Source organism: Tamandua tetradactyla, chromosome 2 (assembly GCF_023851605.1).
Source record: "Tamandua tetradactyla isolate mTamTet1 chromosome 2, mTamTet1.pri, whole genome shotgun sequence".
Lineage (NCBI taxonomy): Eukaryota > Metazoa > Chordata > Mammalia > Pilosa > Myrmecophagidae > Tamandua > Tamandua tetradactyla.
This window is the reverse complement of record NC_135328.1, coordinates 168,430,889-168,448,813: the sequence shown is the minus strand read 5'-3', so window position 1 is coordinate 168,448,813 and position 17,925 is coordinate 168,430,889. Positions and strand designations below refer to the sequence as shown.

The window sequence follows — 17,925 nt, the reverse complement described above, 5'->3', positions numbered from 1 at the left end:
ATGGATTTTAAGGGTGTATGATAATGGTGAAAGGGATATAAAGCTGGATCAGGCTGAATTTATTGATATGGGCCCACTAAGCAGAGATTCTGCATTCAACGTTATAGCTCAGGGGGTTAGAAAGGGCATTAACAGCTTGTTTGTCTTTGACCCACTTTTTGAAGGTGGCCAACATTACCTGAGGTTGAAATGCCAGAACTGCCCTGGTATAATATAGATGAAGGGATCCAAAGGCTTAAAGAGATTAGAGTGTTAGAGTGGATTTATTATGGAAAGCCTGCTCACATACCCCAGAGGACAAATTTTTCACCAGAACCTTGAGAAATAAATTTGTGAGACTTGCTCCATCATCCCTGAAGAGCTCTATAGTCACCTTTCTTTGTAGGTCAGATATTACTGTGGGAACAGCTGTCACTGAGCTGGAATCCTTAAATACCATGGGGATGATAGGATCCCTAGTTGACAGAAGTGATGTGGTAATAGTTAATCACCATAGACAAGGTGGTCATGGCCACCAGAATGGGCAGGAGACTCAAAGCAGCAGTCAAAATAATCTGACTCTCAGAGACTTGTGGCATCGGCTAATAGATCATGGGGTACCTAGAAGTACAATAGATGGGCAGTCTACCAAATTCTTGTTTGAGCTGTATAAGCAGAAGAATTCTAAGCCAAGTGAACAGAAGTCTAACTTGAATTATGAAACAGAGAGTCATGGACCCTTAATCAATTCCCAGACTTGAGACAGTTTACAGACCCAGAAACCCTTGAATGAAGGGATGGCTATGTATCTTTTGGGAAGAACCCTTTTACACTGCCCAAAATTTACACTGTTAACCTTTCTCCCAGCCTTCCCCAAGGAGACCTATGGCCTTTTAACAGGGTGACTTTTCATTGGGGAAAAGGAAATGATCAGATATTTCGGGGATTATCAGACACTGGCTCGGAAGTGACACTAATTCCATGAGACCCAAAATGTCACTCTGGTCCACCAATCAGAGTAGGGGCTTATAGAGATCAAGTGATCAATGGAGTTTTAGCTCCGATCCATCTCACAGTGGGTCCCCGAACCTATTCTGTAGTTATTTCCCTAGTTCCCGAATGCATAATTGGAATTGACATACTCAGCAACTAGCAGAATCCCCACATTGGTTCTTTGATTTATGAAGTGAGGGTTATAATGGTTGGAAAGGCCAAGTGGAAGCCACTAGAACTGCCCCTACCTAGCTAAATAGTACATCAGAAGCAATACCATATTCCTGGAGGGACTGCAGAGATTAATGCCACTCTTAAGGACTTGAAGGACACAGGGGTGGTGATTCCCACCCCATCCCCATTCAACTCTCCTATTTGGCCTGTGAAGAAAACAGATGGGTCTTGGAGGATGACAGTGGATTATCATAAACTTAACCAAGTGGTGACTCCAATGGCAGCTGCTATTCCGTGAGCAAACCAACACATCACTTGGTACCTGGTATGCAGCTATAGATCTGGCAGATTAAAATAAAAAGATCTGTGCCTCAAAAGACTTTGTCAAAAAGGTGAAAGGTAGCCAACTGAATGGGAGAAAATGTTTTGAAACTACATATTGATAAAGGCTTGATATCCTGTGCATGTAAAGAAAATATACAGCTCAACAACAAAAGAACAAATAATTCAATTATAAAATGAGTAGAGTATATGAATAAACACTTTTATGAAGAGCAAATACAGGTGGCTAAAAAGCACATGAAGAGATGCTCACTTTCATTAGCTATAAGGGAAATGCAAATTAAGATGACATGAGATATCACTATAAGTATGGTTGTTATTATTAAGCAAACAAAACTACAAATGTTGGAGAGGATATGGAGAAACTGGAACACTTATTCACTGCTGGTGGGAATGTACAATGGTGCAGCCACCATGGAAGACAGTTTGGCAATTCCTCAGAAAACTAAATATTTAGTTGTCCTATGATCCGGCAATACCAGTACTTGGTATATACCCAGAAGACTTGAAAGCCATGACACAAACAGACATTTGCACACCAATGTTCATAGTGACACTATTCACAATTAATGCCACAGGATGAAAACAAGTTAAGTGTTCATCAACAGACAAATGGATAAACAAAATGTGGTATGTATATACAGTGGAATATTATGCAGCAGTAAGACAAAATGAGGTCCTGAAGCATATGACAACATGGATGAACCTTGAGGACATAATGCTGAGTGAAATAAGTCAGAAACAAAGGGACAAATACTGTGTATTTTCACTATTACAACTCTGGTAAAGGTAATCTTGAGGTTACACTATAGAATATAGCAGACCTAGAGGTACATAAAAGCTGGGGGGTGGGGGAAGAGCTACCCAAAGATGTTGAACCTAAATGCAAGGAGACAGGAAGAAGTGATGGTAACTAATTAGTGGGGTTATAAGTAACACTGCCATATTGAAAGTGAATATGATTTAAAGGGAAGGTATAATGTGATGTATCCCACTGATTAACTCTATAATTATAAATAAATTCTCGCATGAACTATTTCAAAGGTTCAATAGTGGATAAAGAGTCAATGGTAGAGGAGTATAGAGGGGAAACTAAACATGCATGCTATGTCCACTAGATAGGAGAATACATCAACAGTACCACAGCACTACAGGGGCAACTAGTTGAGGGCGGGGGGGAGAGGAACAAGTGATAAGGAGTAGTTTTGATTTGATAGTTGGTGACATTGCGCTTGCTGGTTCTTTGTCATCATGGACCAATGAAAACTGTCTAAAATTGAGAGTTCTGCTGATTGTACAACCAAGCAAGGATACTATAAGGCATGGATTGTTTATTTTGGACATTATCCATGATGCCCAATGGATGGAGGGAGCCAAAGGTTACAATGACCGAGAAGCAGAATGGTGAACTGTGATGGAATATAAGGAATATATGATGGAATATGTGATGATATAGTGTGGCTACAAGGAAGGACATCAAGACGCACACAGTGAACTCGATAAACCTCGGGGACAATATGTTGTGCAGAATGGGCCAGAAAAATAGAACGAACATGCTCAGAGGATATGTATGGGAAGATGGGAGCCTAGATTATAAGCCCTCTTAGCAGCTACACTTAACTGAAGTTGTAAATGCATTTCTAGATTCTGAGACACTGACCTGTATGTTCATCAGGTGGTTTCCATGGAACTTCAGGTAACTGTGTGACACTTATGACCCAGAAATGGAGTGCTGCAGCCCTGAAAGTTAGTATAGCTGTGTACAATAATGGTTAGAGTAGCCAAAAAAGAGATCAGGCCTCAATTAGTGTTTAAAATAAAGCCATTCTGGCTGGGTCTAGAGTAGGCTAGAAAACACAGGGTAAAAGATGATAGTGTATGTACTCTAGACCTTTGCCTACTGAATGAGACCAAAGGCAGACAGTTTTATTATGGCTAGAATCTAAATTTTCTGTAACATACAGTCTAAATCAACCTGTCTCTGTGGCTCATTTAAACAACCCAAACTCCTGGAGTCCAGAAAGAGAATGAGACCTCTTAGTTCTGTATGACTTAATGTAATACCAGGATACATCTTACACTATGGAGGGCTGATAATGGAAAAGTTTTGATACAGTCCCTTGAAGGTCCAAAGGGGGGAAATATATATATATATGAAACTATTAAGCTTTCCCATCTGGGAAACTCTGGGTAACCTCTCAACCATTGTGAACTCCCAGGAAAATGGACCAAGCCCTGGATTTTGAGGCTTGCCCTTACAAAAATTTGTTTCTGTAGGGGAGAAGTTGAGACTACTCATAATGAGGCCTAAGAGTTGCTTCCACGAAGCCCCTTTGTTGCTCAGATGTGTCCCCGCTCTAAGCCCAAATCTGCAAGGAAAATCATTACCCTCCCTCCTACATGGCATATGACATTCAGGATGAAAATCTCCCTGACAATTTGGGTCGTGACTCCCAGAGATAAGTCTGGCCCTGACACTGTGGGATCGACAATACCTGCACCCAAAGGGGAAAAGAAGGGTAATAAAATAAGTCATCAGTGGCCAAGAGAGATCAAATGGAATCAAGAGGCTACTCTTGATCGGAGGCTACTCTTATGCAAACTTCAGTTAGATAGTGCTAATTGCCATGGTTTGCCAAACTCCAACCAACATCACTCCTATTGACTTATAGGAATACCTACAGATTGAATTGAGACTCTATAAAGGTTTCAGGCACTAGGTTTGCTTTCTCGGAACCTGTAATTCCTGGAGGGTTCCTAGGTTAGATACATCCTGAAACCCAGAGCGACCAGCCTCTCCAAGATTATCAATTACATTCCCCTATCTTTTAGTGTAAACACCCCTTCTCAGCATGAAAAAGTCAAAATGCGCATTGCCCAAAGATCCCTATAGATTGGGAGAGAGATCAAAGGAGGAGAAGGTATAATAGAGAAAATGGGATTTAACAAATGAGTGTGGCTGCTGAATCACTATATTAATATTCCTTCTAGACTTCATGTTTTGGAGCAGCTAGAAGGAAAAACCTGAGATGGTGGCATGGTAACTTATGACAAACTCTAGGGTCTGTTCTGTAACTACTTGTTGAAATGTGCTTTAAAATTACTGCTTGTTTCTTTCTTTGCTTTGTATATATACTTTATTTTACAATAAAAAACATTTTTTTAAAAAGAAAAACTAGCCAAATCTACTTTCCCTGGGGTGTGACTCACTCTTGAGCACACCCATATTAATCCCTTTAACGTGTACTTTCATTTTAACAAATCTTGCTGATTGCCCTCATTGCATCCTCATCTGTGAATTCTTTCTGGTGGCAAGACTACGAACCTGGAAAGGAGCTGGGCTCGGCAGGCTGGTGTCTCTGTTTACAGTACCCCTAGCCTAGGGCCTAGTATCCCGTCTGCACTTTCCAGCTAATAGTGATTCATTCAATCTGCTGGTATTTGTTGAGCTTCTATTCCATGTAAGTCACTGAATTTGGTGAGGAAGACAATAGAACCAGCAATGACATAGTATAGGACAAGTGCTGGGTGTAAGGTGTTTTGTGTGGGAACGTGACAGGGGTTATGGGGACCAGGCTTTTCCATGGGAAGTGAAGGTAGTTTAAAAGATTAATAGAACTAAGTTAGAATAACAAGAAGAAGAAGAGGTATAACATAACATAACATGCTGGGAAAGACTTGAGTTCACTCTTAGGAGGGATAAGACATTAAGTTAGAGAACTGGATAGAATTGAGATCATGAAGAGATGCTAGCTAAGGAGTTTGATCTTCATTTTGAATGTTAGAATTTTACTCGGCAAATAGCAAATAGTAAGTGTTAGTCCTCATCATTATCATTATTATATTACAGTTATTATTTTCAGGTTTATGTTTTAGAAAGATTATACTGACAGCATGATGGAGAATGAGCTGGAGGGGGCCTAGACTGGGAACAGGGAAAGTGGTTACAAATGATCGCAGTTATCCAGTTAAAGAAGTAGGAAAGATACAGTGGAAGTAGGTTTTATAGGACATCGAAGACTCAGTTCCTGCAATAATGAAAAACTCACACCTGAGCATGAAGCAACCTACCTTCAGATAACAAACCTGAGGAGTCAGGGCAAAGATTACTCCAACTTTACCAAAAAGGAGACTGAGTCTTAGAGAAATCAACTGACTTACTTAAAGTCATATGGAAAGTGGCCTTAAGGGAGTATCGGGTCTATATGACTTGACATTGGTACTCCTGCTCTACCAGGCTGCTTCCTCTAAGGGGCATAAGGTAGAAATCCCCACAGGAGTGTTGGAAGTTTGGGTTCCCTCCTCATGGTTGGTGTATGAGTGGTTTGGCACCACTTCAAAGGAACCCAAGGTTCAACCCTTGCTGCCACTGGTTCCACATTACCAGGTATGGAAATTATGGGATGTTAACGTCTCTAACCCTAGGATTCTTAGACACTGTGAGAAGTACCTAGATCTGGCTCTCAACATTCTCCCACATGGTCTCAGAGCTGATGGGATAATGAGAGCAAAGCAGTGGAGGCGGCAGTACAGATACTCAGAAGATGGCAGAGGTGCTCATGCAGCTATCTTGAACTATGTTTGCTTCCTTCTCTGTTTCAAAGACGTGCTCCTACCCTCAACCCATTCCCTCCAGGACTTTCCCCATCAATTAATCCCCATCTCGCTCTTTAACCTCTGATTTTGCATGAGCTTCTTCCATTCAGTCCTCAAATTTGTTCCACCTCACCCATCTTTAAAGCGTCGCTTGTCTCAGTTCAGTATTATTTCAAGCTACTGCCTTCCAGAATTAACAACATTTCAACCACTGTAGAATGAGAAGGTTTCAATCTGCTTTTTTATATCCTTCTGTTAACTGATTAGATTCTCTGATTATCTTAGTTTCAAAGTGGGCTCTCTGATTACTATGGCTCCTCTTTGAGAATGTATAAATTGTTCACAAACTGATTCTTAGAGCCACACATCCCCCTGATGTGTCACGGACTATGTCTATACAAACTGAGCGACGCAATGCCTCATATGCTGAGAGACCACTGTGGATCAGCTAGGAATCTATCTTGCTGCTATTAACAGAATAACCCAATTCCACTGGCTTAAACAAATGATATGATATAGACAGACAGAGATGATACATATTATATTATTTGTCTCTTCGGCAAAAAGGGAGAAGGAAGGTACTTCAGGGCTGGTGCAGCAGCTTCACAAATTCTTCAGTGTCCTGGGCTCCTTCTGTCCTTTCGCACTGCCACCTTTGGCTTGTTGGCTTGCGGGGCAGTGGCTGCAAGATGGCAATGTACCACCAAGCATGTTCCAGACAGGAAGAGAGCATGGCTACTCTCAGCTGGAAGGGAACCAGGGACAAGCGTCTTTGGATGGCATCTTCTGTAGATAAAAAATATGGGGGAGATTTTGCTAAAAGTTGAGTTGAGTGGAGTAAAAAAGAAGCTATAGTTACTGATGTCTCAAATGTCAGATGCTGAATTAAGTACTTTTAATATGTGATCATATATAATCCCATGAAGTGCTATTATCTTCCTTTTACAGATAAGGAAATGGAGTGTCAGAGAGGTGGAGTATCTTATTCATGCTCATACCACCTGAAAAAAATATTTTTATGTTAAAACAGATATCATTATGACATAGAAAGAAAATCCTCACTGATTTTAGAGATAAAATAGGTGACTGCTCCAAAGGCCCATGTGGGCTTAGTCCTCGATCTTCCCAGAGGAGCACTTTCCCTTTCCTCACTCATTAGGGTACTTCATTGTGAAAGTTTGGGAAGCCCCAGGCACCACTGTCATGTTGGATAAGAAGATAAACACACAAAAACGTTGGCTTCTGATACAAGGCTTCAGGCATGATGCCATCTGGGATGTGGCAGGTGACTTAAGGCACTACTGTGCAGCTGAGCGGCAAATGGAGGGAACGGGTGGGCATGCCCTGAGCTGGCAGGAAGGAGCAATTACTGAGAACATTGCAATGGTCAGAGAGGGTTCCCAGGACTGGTGGATGGGACTGGGTTCAACAGTTGTCCTAGCAGTCTCTGGGGTTCCTTGGCTTTTCCATCACATGGCAATGCACATGGTATTGTCTTCTTTTTCTTTCTGGTTGAATGATATTGAATGACAGCTTCTGGCTGTTCCCTGTGATTTTCTGTGTCCAATTTCCTTTGCTTATAAGGACTCATTCAGTTTGGACACACTTTAATAACATTTTCAAAGGTCCTATTTACAAACAGGTTCACATCTACAGGACCAGAAGTTGGGAACCGAATATGCCTTTTGCAGGTGACATGATTCGATCCCCAACACTTGACATCATTTTCAACCCAGCCTACTTTAAGATGAAATGCAATATTCTTAGTACAAGGGTGTTGGCCAAACAAGCCTTTCCTGCCATTGATGTCAGATGCCTTTGGAATTGCATATTCAGTACAGGAGAACACCATATTTTTCAACATAACTCCAGAAGGAAAATTCATAAATTTAACGAAAGCATAACTGAGTGCTTGGGAAAGGTTTTTTTTGTTTTGTTTTGCTTTAAATTGCAAGCCCATTGTCAGTGAGACCCTGGCCAAATGGGCCAGGGGACATTAAAAGGGGTGAAGATGTAAGGGGGGTGGAAATGCTGTGGCCACCTCACTCCAGCTCCTCTTTCCACAGATGGGCTCATAGCTGCACTCAACCAACCTTTCTTCACCAGAGAGTTTTTCCCAGGAATGGAGAAAGAGGCATCTCAGTCAGGCAACCTGGAGAGCAGACTTTGTCATCCCTTTCTCAATATACAAAGATGAATAATCTTATCCCTGCCTCTGACCCTGTGTTCTGTTTCTCTACGTCTACATTTATCTATCTATCTAATGTCTCCACCATTTGCCTTCTATGTGTCACCCCAATCTGTCTATATCACATTCCTCTCCACCTGTCAGTCACCCGTCTATTATCAGCACCTGACAACATGTGTATCCACGATCCTATTTCTCCAAGGATCTGTTTCTTAGCTTTTCTCAGTTAACTGAGTTAAACTCTAAATAATCAGATTGTTTACATTAACCAGCCATCTCTTTTATTTCAAACCTATGCTGCTCCAAAGGTCATCAGTTTACTGGTTTCTTTGCAGATACTCACTGTCCTTGAAAGGGATCTTTGCATTCCCTCTAGGTCACCATTAAGAAGCAATGGTCTCACTATAGAGCTGGAAGTTGCCTGTGATGTTTAAGATGCTGTCATGGTCAGGTTCATGGGTCAACTTGGCCACGTTGTGGTACTTGTTTGTCTGGTTGGACAGGTGCTGGCTTGTCTGTTGCAATGAGGACGTTTCATAGAATTAGATCATGATCATGTCAGCTGATTCCATTTGTAATTAGCCAAAGGGGAGTGTCTTCTGCAATGAGTGATGCTTAATCTAATCACTGGAAGCCTTTTAAGGAGGATTCAGAAGAGACAGGCTCTATTCTTGCTTTGGCTGACGAGTCTCTCCTGTGGAGTTCGTCCAGACCCTCCATCGGAATTGTCAGCTTCACAGCCTGCCCTGCAGATTTTGGACTCTGTGTTTCCGCGGTCACGTGAGACACTTTTATAAATTTTATATTTGCAAGTGTTCCCTGTTGATTCTGTTTCTCTAGAGACCCTAACTAATACAGATGCCACATTCTTGACAGCGGCTCCTTTTGTCATCAATGTCCATTTCTCCTATGAATTTAAAAAAATCTGACTGAGGTTTCTGTGTGGTTGAAGTCTGTGATGTTTTTATTAACCAGAACACATACATACAAGTATACACACGTGCTTGTACATCCACATTTGTGCATACACACTCACACACTTTCCTTGATTAAGGTTCTTTTCCCTCCTACTGAAATTGGCAAAGAAGCACAGAGAAAACTGTGACCTGGGGACCCAGTGAGGAAACAAGGCTTACACTGGAAAATGTTGCTTATAATAATCCTGCCACACCGAGGAGGCTAGACCAGGCTGATACTTTGGAATTTGCCCCTTGCATTCTCTGGCTAGCTGCTGACCTGGGATTTTGAGTGTGTCAGGCCTGCCCTGCCAGAAAAGTCCACAAGTGAAAACGGTGACAGTTAGAGGATGCTGGCATCGAGTTTAGGCTTCCTGGTTCAGAAAAGCTGAGTGTACAAAGAAGTGCAACAGAGGTCAGAAACCTCCTGCCCAGAGGGCCTGGAGAGGCACCCTGACCCAAAGCATTCCCCTAGGAGGTGTTCTCAGTTGGAGAGGTCTCCATCCCTCCCCCCTTTCTAGAGCTCAGGCCCCTTCACAGCCCCCTTCTCCATTGCACCCTATAGCCATGGACCCAGAGGTGGGCCAGCTCAGATGACCAGGACCTGTGTCTAAGGTGCATGAACTTGCGTGCCAACCTGGGCCCGTAAATACAGAGGTTCCAGCTATGGCATCGAAGAAAACACCAGGTACCGACTGAGTCATTAAATTTATTGAGAACTTACTCACGATAGGCACCCTAGCTCTGATGGCGGCAAGTCAGAGAATCACAGGAAGCACTCCGCAAGTAGGCAGAAATCCTAAGGGTCAGACATAGGGGTCCAAGCCAAAGACATTTCACTGTGTATAAGATCATACACTTAGAAGGAGTCTCATGACATACGGGTGGTTTCTTACTACTCACTCTATGCATGGAAGGGGTTACAGATTAGATGAGGAAATTCAAAGGACTGTGTGATAACATTGTATTTTTCCAGAAAAACATACATGGTGTTCTAATTTGCTAGCTGCTGGAATGCAATATACCAGAAACGGAATGGCTTTTAAAAAAGGGGAATTTAATGAGTTGCTAGTTTACAGTTCTAAGGCTGAGAAAATGTCCCAACCACAACAAGTTTATGGAAATGTCCAATCAAAGGCATCCAGGGAAAGATACCTTGGTTCAAGAAGGCCAATGAAGTTCAGGGTTTCTCTCTCAAGTGAGAAGGCACATGGCGAACACAGTCAGGGCTTCTCTCTTGGCTGGAAGGGCACATGGCGAATACCGCGTCATCTGCTAGCTTTCTCTCCTGGCTTCCCGGGAGGCGTTTCATGAAGTTCCCCGGGAGGCGTTTTCCTTCTTCATCTCCAAAGGTCGCTGGCTGGTGGACTCTCTGCTTCATAGTGTTGCTCTCTCTGAATCTCTCATTCTCCAAAATATTTCCTCTTTTATAGGACTCCAATAAGCCAATCAAGACCCACCCAAATGGGTGGAGACATGTTGTCCCCTAATCCAGTCTAACAACCATTCTTGACTAAATCACATCATCCAGGGAGATGATCTGATTACAGTTTCAAACATACAGTATTGAATAGGGATTATTCTACCTTTATAAAATGGGATTTATATTAAAATGTGGCTTTTCTTAGGGGGCATCCTTCCTTTCAAACCAGCACACATGGTAAAGAATAACATAAAACCACTAAGGGGTCGGGTGTTTATTCAAAGAGCCATTTGTATACTCTTCCCTCCTGAGGGAGGCAAGCTTAAAGATTTACTGGGTACCTTGGTTACACAGGCAGCTGTGCGTTCAGGGCTTTGCTGGGGTGAGATCAAGGGAGGCTTCAATTCCCACAACCTGGCCCTCAGATGCCTTCAAAAGGTGCACTAAACTTGCTGCAGCCTGGAGGCTCTCATGCAATCAGCTCTTTATGCTCTAATCATTGACTCTTTTACTCCAAGGAAAATAGTTCTGAGCAATCCTTTGAAAAGTAAACATCAGGTCAGTTCTAAAGATAAAAGGAAAAGATATTTCCCCCCAACACCATGAACCGTGCATTGACAGAGTTATTCAAATATCTAGAGTTCTCACATATATGTTTTAAAAGTTCCTTTGTTTGGAGGGAGAAGAGCAATTTTTCCACTTTATTTTCAATTTTTGGATCTATCAATTTTCTTACATACTCAGTTTCTTTTTTTAACTTTTTATTGTGAAATAAAATATATATACAAAAAAAGGTGATAAATTTCAAAGTACATTTTAACAAGTAGTTTTAGAATAAATTTCAAAGTATGGTATGGGTTACAGTTTCACAATTTCAGGTTTTCCTTAGTAGCTGCACCAAGATACTGGAGATTAAAAAGAAATATCAAAATAATGATTCAGCAGTCATACTCATTTGTTAAATCCTATCTGCTCTGTTATAGCTCTTCCTTCTCCTTTGGTCCTGCTCTCAAATCTTTAGGGATATTTGGGCAATGACTATTCTAATTTGTTCATATTGAAAAGGGGTGTCAACATTATAGGGTAGTGGGGTACAACTGGTTGATGTTCTTGGAGAGACTGTTTCAGAGCTTATCTGACCTAGGATACAGAGGTTTTGGGTTTTTGAAAAAATACATTTAGTGAGTGAAACTTCTATAGAGTCTCAGATAGAGCCTGGTTATTCTTTAAGGTTTACAGGAATGCTGTTGGTTGGGGCTTGACATTCCATGGCAATGAACAATATCAAGCTGAAGCTTGCTTAAGAGTAACCTCCAAATGGCCTCTCTACTCTATTTGAAATCTCATAGCCACTGAGACCTTATTTGGTTACATTTCTCTCTCCCCTTTTGGTCAGATAGGCATTGTTGATCCCACAGCATGAGGGCCAGGCTCAACCCTGGACATCAGGTACGACACAGGGGAAGGGTAATGATTTTCCTTACAGAGCTGCACTTGGAGAGAGAGGTCACATCTGAGCAACAAAAGAGGTTCTCTGGAAGTAACTTTTAGGCATAATTATAGGTAGGGTTTGCTTCTCCATTACAGAAATAAGGATACTTTTAGAAAACAGTTCTAAGAAAACTGGGACCTAGATTGTAAGCTCTTATAGCAGTCACATTTATTCCTAAACCTTAAGTGCTATTTCTGAATTCTGAGATACAATCGTCATCACTCTCTTTTTTAGACAATTTTCATTGCTCCAATGTCAGTTTCCTTTTAAAGTTTGAAGTTCATTACAACAAATCCCATTAAACCAAGCAACCCTAAAGTAGAGCTTTTTAAATGCCTGGCCTATGAATTTCCTTATTTTGAGCAAAATGTAGTCCAGATAAGATCCAGTAGAATCTGAGAACTGGGAGTGCCAGACCACCTCTAGGTACCTGTTCCTGCCATTTCTTTGAATATCTGGTGTTCTAGTTTGCTAGCTGTCAGAATGCAATATACCAGAAACGGAATGGCTTTTAAAAAGGGGAATTTAATAAGTTGCTAGTTTACAGTTCAAAGGCCGAGATAATGTCCCAATTAAAACAAGTCTATAGAAATGTCCAATTAAAGGCAACCAGGGAAAGATACCTTGGTTCAAGAAGGCCGATGACGTTCAGGGTTTCTCTCTCAAGTGAGAAGACACATGGTGAACAGGGTCAGGGTTCCTCTCTCATCTGGAAGGGCACGTGGCGAACACGGCAACATCTGCCAGCTTTCTCTTCTGGCTTCCGGTTTCATGAAGATCCCCAGGAGGTGTTTTCCTTTTTCATCTCCAAAGGTCGCTGGCTCACGGACTCTCTGCTTTGTGGTGCTGTAGCATTCTCTGCTCTCTCTGAATCTCTCATTCTCCAAAATGTTTCCTCTTCTATAGGACTCCAGAAATTTATCAAGACCCACCCAAATTGGTGGAGACATTTCATCACCTAATCCAGCTTAACAACCACTCTTGATTAAATCACCTCCAGGGAGATGATCTGATTACAGTTTCAAACATACAGTATTGAATAGGGATTATTCTGTCTTTATGAAATGGGATTTAGATTAAACCATGGCTTTTCTGGGGTCCATACATCCTTTCAAACCATCACATCTGGGTATTCACAATTACTGTCTTTGGTCAGTCTTAACCAACTGGGTCTCTTTTTGTTTGAAATATGAATTCTTCCTGTTATCCATTTAATATTTGTTGTTTTTAAGAACTTTAATTTTGAATATATTTTAACCTGGCTTATTGTGCTCAGTTTTTTCTTAGTTTGGCTAATTCTTAGTTCATTTGAAACAAAGAGGAAATCTGGGAATATTTTAATACAAACAATTTCTTCTTCAGGATTTTTCTCTAAGTAGAAGAACTTTCTTGATTCTCATGCAGCAAAATATGGTCTTTCTGGTCTCTCAGCTCTTGGTTATCTCTAAAGTGGTGCAAACTCCAGAGCCATCCCTAGAAAAAGGATATAAAGCACCTATCATGATAGGCCCTGGGGTAGGGACCTCGGTACATTAATGAAAACAAGGTCTCTGTCTTGGAGGGTCTCGAGCTTTAGTGTGAGAGAGAAACTGACAGTTAAGTAAATCCTAATGCAGTTATGTTTCTTTTCTATATAAGAGCTGGGGAATGTGCAAAGTTCTGAGGAATCACAGAGGTAAGGATTCATTCTGGGTGAGGAAGAACTATGAGGATTGAGGAAGACTTCAATGGATGTTAGTTTTGAAATGGGGTTTGAAGGATGAGCAGGAGTTCAGTAGACAGTGCTGCATGGAAAGAACATTCCAGACAGTAGGGATAGCTTTAAAAAGGCCTGGAGCCAGGACCAGTTTTGGGAATGATGAGTTCAGTGTGGCTACAGCACAGGTTACTTCAGGTGACCTGATGGAAGATGGAGAGGCAGGGGTAAGGAGTGATGAAACTTTGTTGAATCCTGGAGAGAGCCCAGGATTTTGAAGGCCCTGGACACCAGCATGAGGGGTTTAGTTGTTTAGATGTGTTCTTATTGGCCATGGGCCCACAGAAGGTTTTTGGGCCCCTATTTCAACTACTAGATTCAGGCCCAAGCCTTTTCAAAAAAAAACCTTTTTTTAAAAAAATGGATCTATTGCTCTTCTACCAGGTCCACTGTTTCCTTCTGGTCTTCCAATTACCTTAGCTCTACATAGCTTCTGATATTTGCCTCAGGTTTCCAGGCTCTGAGAACCATCCGGATTTGACCCTAACTGATCTCCGTCTGGCACTATACTGTGTGGGCAAATGGTACTGATGTTTTGGACTTGGCCTGGTTCTGTCTGCTCTCCCTTCAGGGGAGAAAGATTATATAATACTTTTGCATTTCATGCTTTGTTCTTAAGCGTTCAGAATCACCACTGAGTGCAAGTCAGAGCTGGTTAGTGATCTTCAAGTTCAATTAGAGGTCACCTAACTAGATAGGAACAGAGCTGAACCCAAACCCAGGCCTCCCAACGCCCAGTCAATCCAATGCTCCTTCTGGTGTGCTCCAGCTTTTGGCACTACTTAGCCAGATATGGAGCAGACAGACTGTAATGGGCTCCTTCAACATCACAGCAGCACAACTACAAGCTGGAGCTAAAGGAAGGCCGTGTGTCCTGAGCCCGCTTCTGTGTTGTGACACCTCCATTTCTTCTGTAAAACTGGGAGAGTGCCTACTTGATCCTTCAGCTGCAGCTGAGATCAGGGGTTGGGGTGTGGTGGATTTTTGTTGTTCTTGCTGTCTCAAGGTTTTGCGATGAATGAGGGGTGATGAATCTCGGTTCAAGTTGTAGAATCTTATAGTCACAGAGTTGGAGTGGAACTTTGGAGGTGATCTGTGGTCACAGACAGGCAGCCTCACGACTGAGACTAATGAAGACTTCCCAAAGCCAGAGGACAAGGATTTCCTTTTAGCGGTGGGCTTCCTGTCCTTGGAAACGTTCAAACTGAGAAAGTTTAGTCAAGCAGAGGGAAACCTGCTGTAAAGGAGTTTTCTGCGCAGAAAAGGTGACTGGATAGGACGACTCCCTGGTTTAATGCTCCTGCACATGTGTTCTCTTCTCAGTTGCACTCCCGGAATTAATCATTTTAGTTCATGTCAAAGACCTTCAGCAGGGTCTACGTGTTACTAGTAACCCGGCATATCTAGACAGGCCGGAGGTATGTCGAAGGATCACAAGCCCTACTTCCTCGATAAGGAGAGCGAGGTTTAGACATTTGCCGATGGTCCCCCGGAGAAGGAGCCTGAATTCAAACTTTGGTTTATCAGATTCCATAAGCTTTCTTCAGCTCCAGTTTCCACTCCACTCCAAAAAAGGAGGAAGCAGCCGCCTCCCAGGCCGCTCTTCCGTCTTCCCGGGCCGGGAGGAACAGAGCCGGGAAGTGCTGACCCTGCCCACCCGGCAGAGCAGAGCGGGATACAGGCGGAGCCGGGCCGTGGGCGGAGCCGGGCCGTGGGCGGTGCCTGACCACGAGCCGGGCAAGTCGTGAGCCGGAAGTGGCTCTGCGGGCAGAGATCAACCGCACCCGGAGTACCTGACGCTGCGACCCGCGGCCTGAGGGCAGTAGCCAAGCCTGTGTAAGCTGCAGGACCTCTCCTCCTCTCCGCGTTCTCGCCGCCTGTCCGGGCGATGGTGCTCCGCCTGCTGCTGCGCGCCTGGCCCCGCGGCTCTTCGGTTGGCTCGGGACTCCCCTGCAGGGCCCTCAGCGCCGGGTCCGAGCCCGGCCAGTATCTGCAGCGCAGCATCGTGCCCACCATGCACTACCAGGACAGCCTGCCCAGGTGAGCCTCCCGGCCCCCGCCGCGCAGGGTCAGCCCACTCCCGTCTGGAACCCGCATCCGCTTCCAACCCCCTACTTGAAGGCTGCACCATCCTCCAGTTTGGAACTTTGTGAGTTTCAGACCCTCCCGACACAGGAACTTCAGAACCCTCAAATTATCTTCTAGAACCGTCGTTGCGCCCTCAAATTCTCCATCTTTTTCAGCCATCTTATACCACTTTTCTAAGTCGCTCTAGTACTAGATTTCCAACCATATAACCTAAAAGTCCCTTTTCTTCCGGAAAAATATTCAGCCTGCCTATCTCCAGCACCAACCTAAATGCTCCAAGTAAGGTATCCCTTAAAGTACCGTCACAACTGCCCAGCATTCCTGTTCCAGTATGTTTTAGGCCAGTTCCTTACAGGTAGTAGGTACCCTCCCTCAAGCTCTCAGAACACTCCGTCGTCTTTTTCACCCTTCTAAATTCTGTTGCTCGGAACTCTCTGCCCTATTCCTCATCCCTCCAACAGTATGCTTTTTTAGTACACCCGCCTCTAGCACACTCCCAAGTGCTCACTCTTACTACCCTTCACTTAGCTTTCCCCAACCCCTTCCCCAAATCCTTCTCAATTTTCTAAGTCCCGTCTTCACCTGGAAACTTCTCAACTCCATCAAATCGTCCTGAATGCTACCCTTCCTCCTCACAGCTCTTTCACCCATGCTACCTTTCTGCAGTTTCAGCCCACCATTACAGACATCATCCTTGATAGCCCTTCCAAACATCTTACTAAATTAGCTTCAGAGTTCACCCAAATTCTGTCTATTCCTTTCACCAGAAGCTACTCCACCACCTTCTGAAACACCTCACCCAGAATCTACTTACCTTCTGGAAATAGCCCATCAAAGCTTCTTCTCCTAATATTTTCTCAAAGTCTGGCTCCCCGTTCTCCTAGCCTTGGAACTCCCAGTGTTCAGGTTGCCAGATCTCCGCCTCCAATATAAGAAATTTCCCCCAAATTCTTTCACTTTCCAAAACCAAACCTGAACTAACTTCTCTGCTCACTCACTAGTTAGTTGAGCCAAGTTCCAGGATAGTCTCAAAGACTCTTCTTACTTCCTTTTCCACCAAACCACCATGAGGGATCCTCCACTCCAGGGTTTGGAGGCCAGTGCGCCCACTGCCATGACTACAGGCCCCGCCCCCAACTGCTGGGCTGCCGCTTTTCTCCACCTGAGATTCGGAGACCCCTTAACTCACCGTCATCACTGCCTACCCCCACCTCTCTGTCAGATCATTCAGGATGATTCTTGTGAAACTGCAGTGTGCAAACATTTATGACTACCTGGCCACAGACTGATTCTTTAAATTTGGCAGGAGGGAGAGAGAGAGAGAAAAAAAAAGGAACCGTGTGCCTGTGTGGTAGGCCTGGCACGTAATTTCCTTGGCAGCCCCTGGGTATGAGATCAGTATGTGGGGGAAAGGTGAAAACTCTTTAGAGTCAGATGACTTTTGACTTTCAGGCAGGCCCACCCGGCCCAGTATTAAGATCAGAGGGATTTTCTCTTTCTTAGAATTGGAAGGCTGGGGAAAGAATATTCAAGATCATTTTTTTAGTCCTCATCTATAGCACAGAAAATCTGTAAGAATTTGGAGTTTAAACAGTACCAAGCTCACCCATTTATGACCTTAAGCATTTGACTCTCCCCAGGCCTCTGTTTCCCCATCTGTAAATTGGGGGTCATGTAAAATGAGATGTCATTCCTCCTGTCCCTGAGATTGTATTATTTTTGGTACTCATATTGATGTCACACTGGGTGAAAAGCATTTTTGTATGATTCTGTTGAAAAATACACAGGAAAGGAGAAATATAGAGAGAACTTTTTTCTTTTCATCCTGGGAGAGAAAAATGTAGTAGTTCAAACTAAAGGTAGAATTAAATCAGTGCCAGTCCAGTGTTAGCACAGGTATGATGACATCCGTGACCAGGACACAGGAATGCTTTGGGC

General features: G+C 43.2%; 1 protein-coding gene across 2 annotated transcripts in view; it reads left to right on the top strand.

Annotated features, from left to right (window-relative positions):
* The window catches only part of CPT2 (carnitine palmitoyltransferase 2), a 54,733-nt gene that overhangs the window by 24,054 nt on the left and 12,754 nt on the right, over window positions 1-17,925 (top strand). Inside the window, exon 1 of one of the 2 annotated variants that reach the window (XM_077149609.1) lies at window positions 15,635-15,939. The exons of the other annotated variant lie outside the window; for it this stretch is intronic. Coding sequence (XP_077005724.1) covers window positions 15,788-15,939 — 152 coding nt within the window. The 5' untranslated portion in view covers window positions 15,635-15,787. Of the gene's footprint in view, window positions 1-15,634; window positions 15,940-17,925 lie in introns of those variants that run through there. 2 annotated transcript variants of the gene reach the window in all.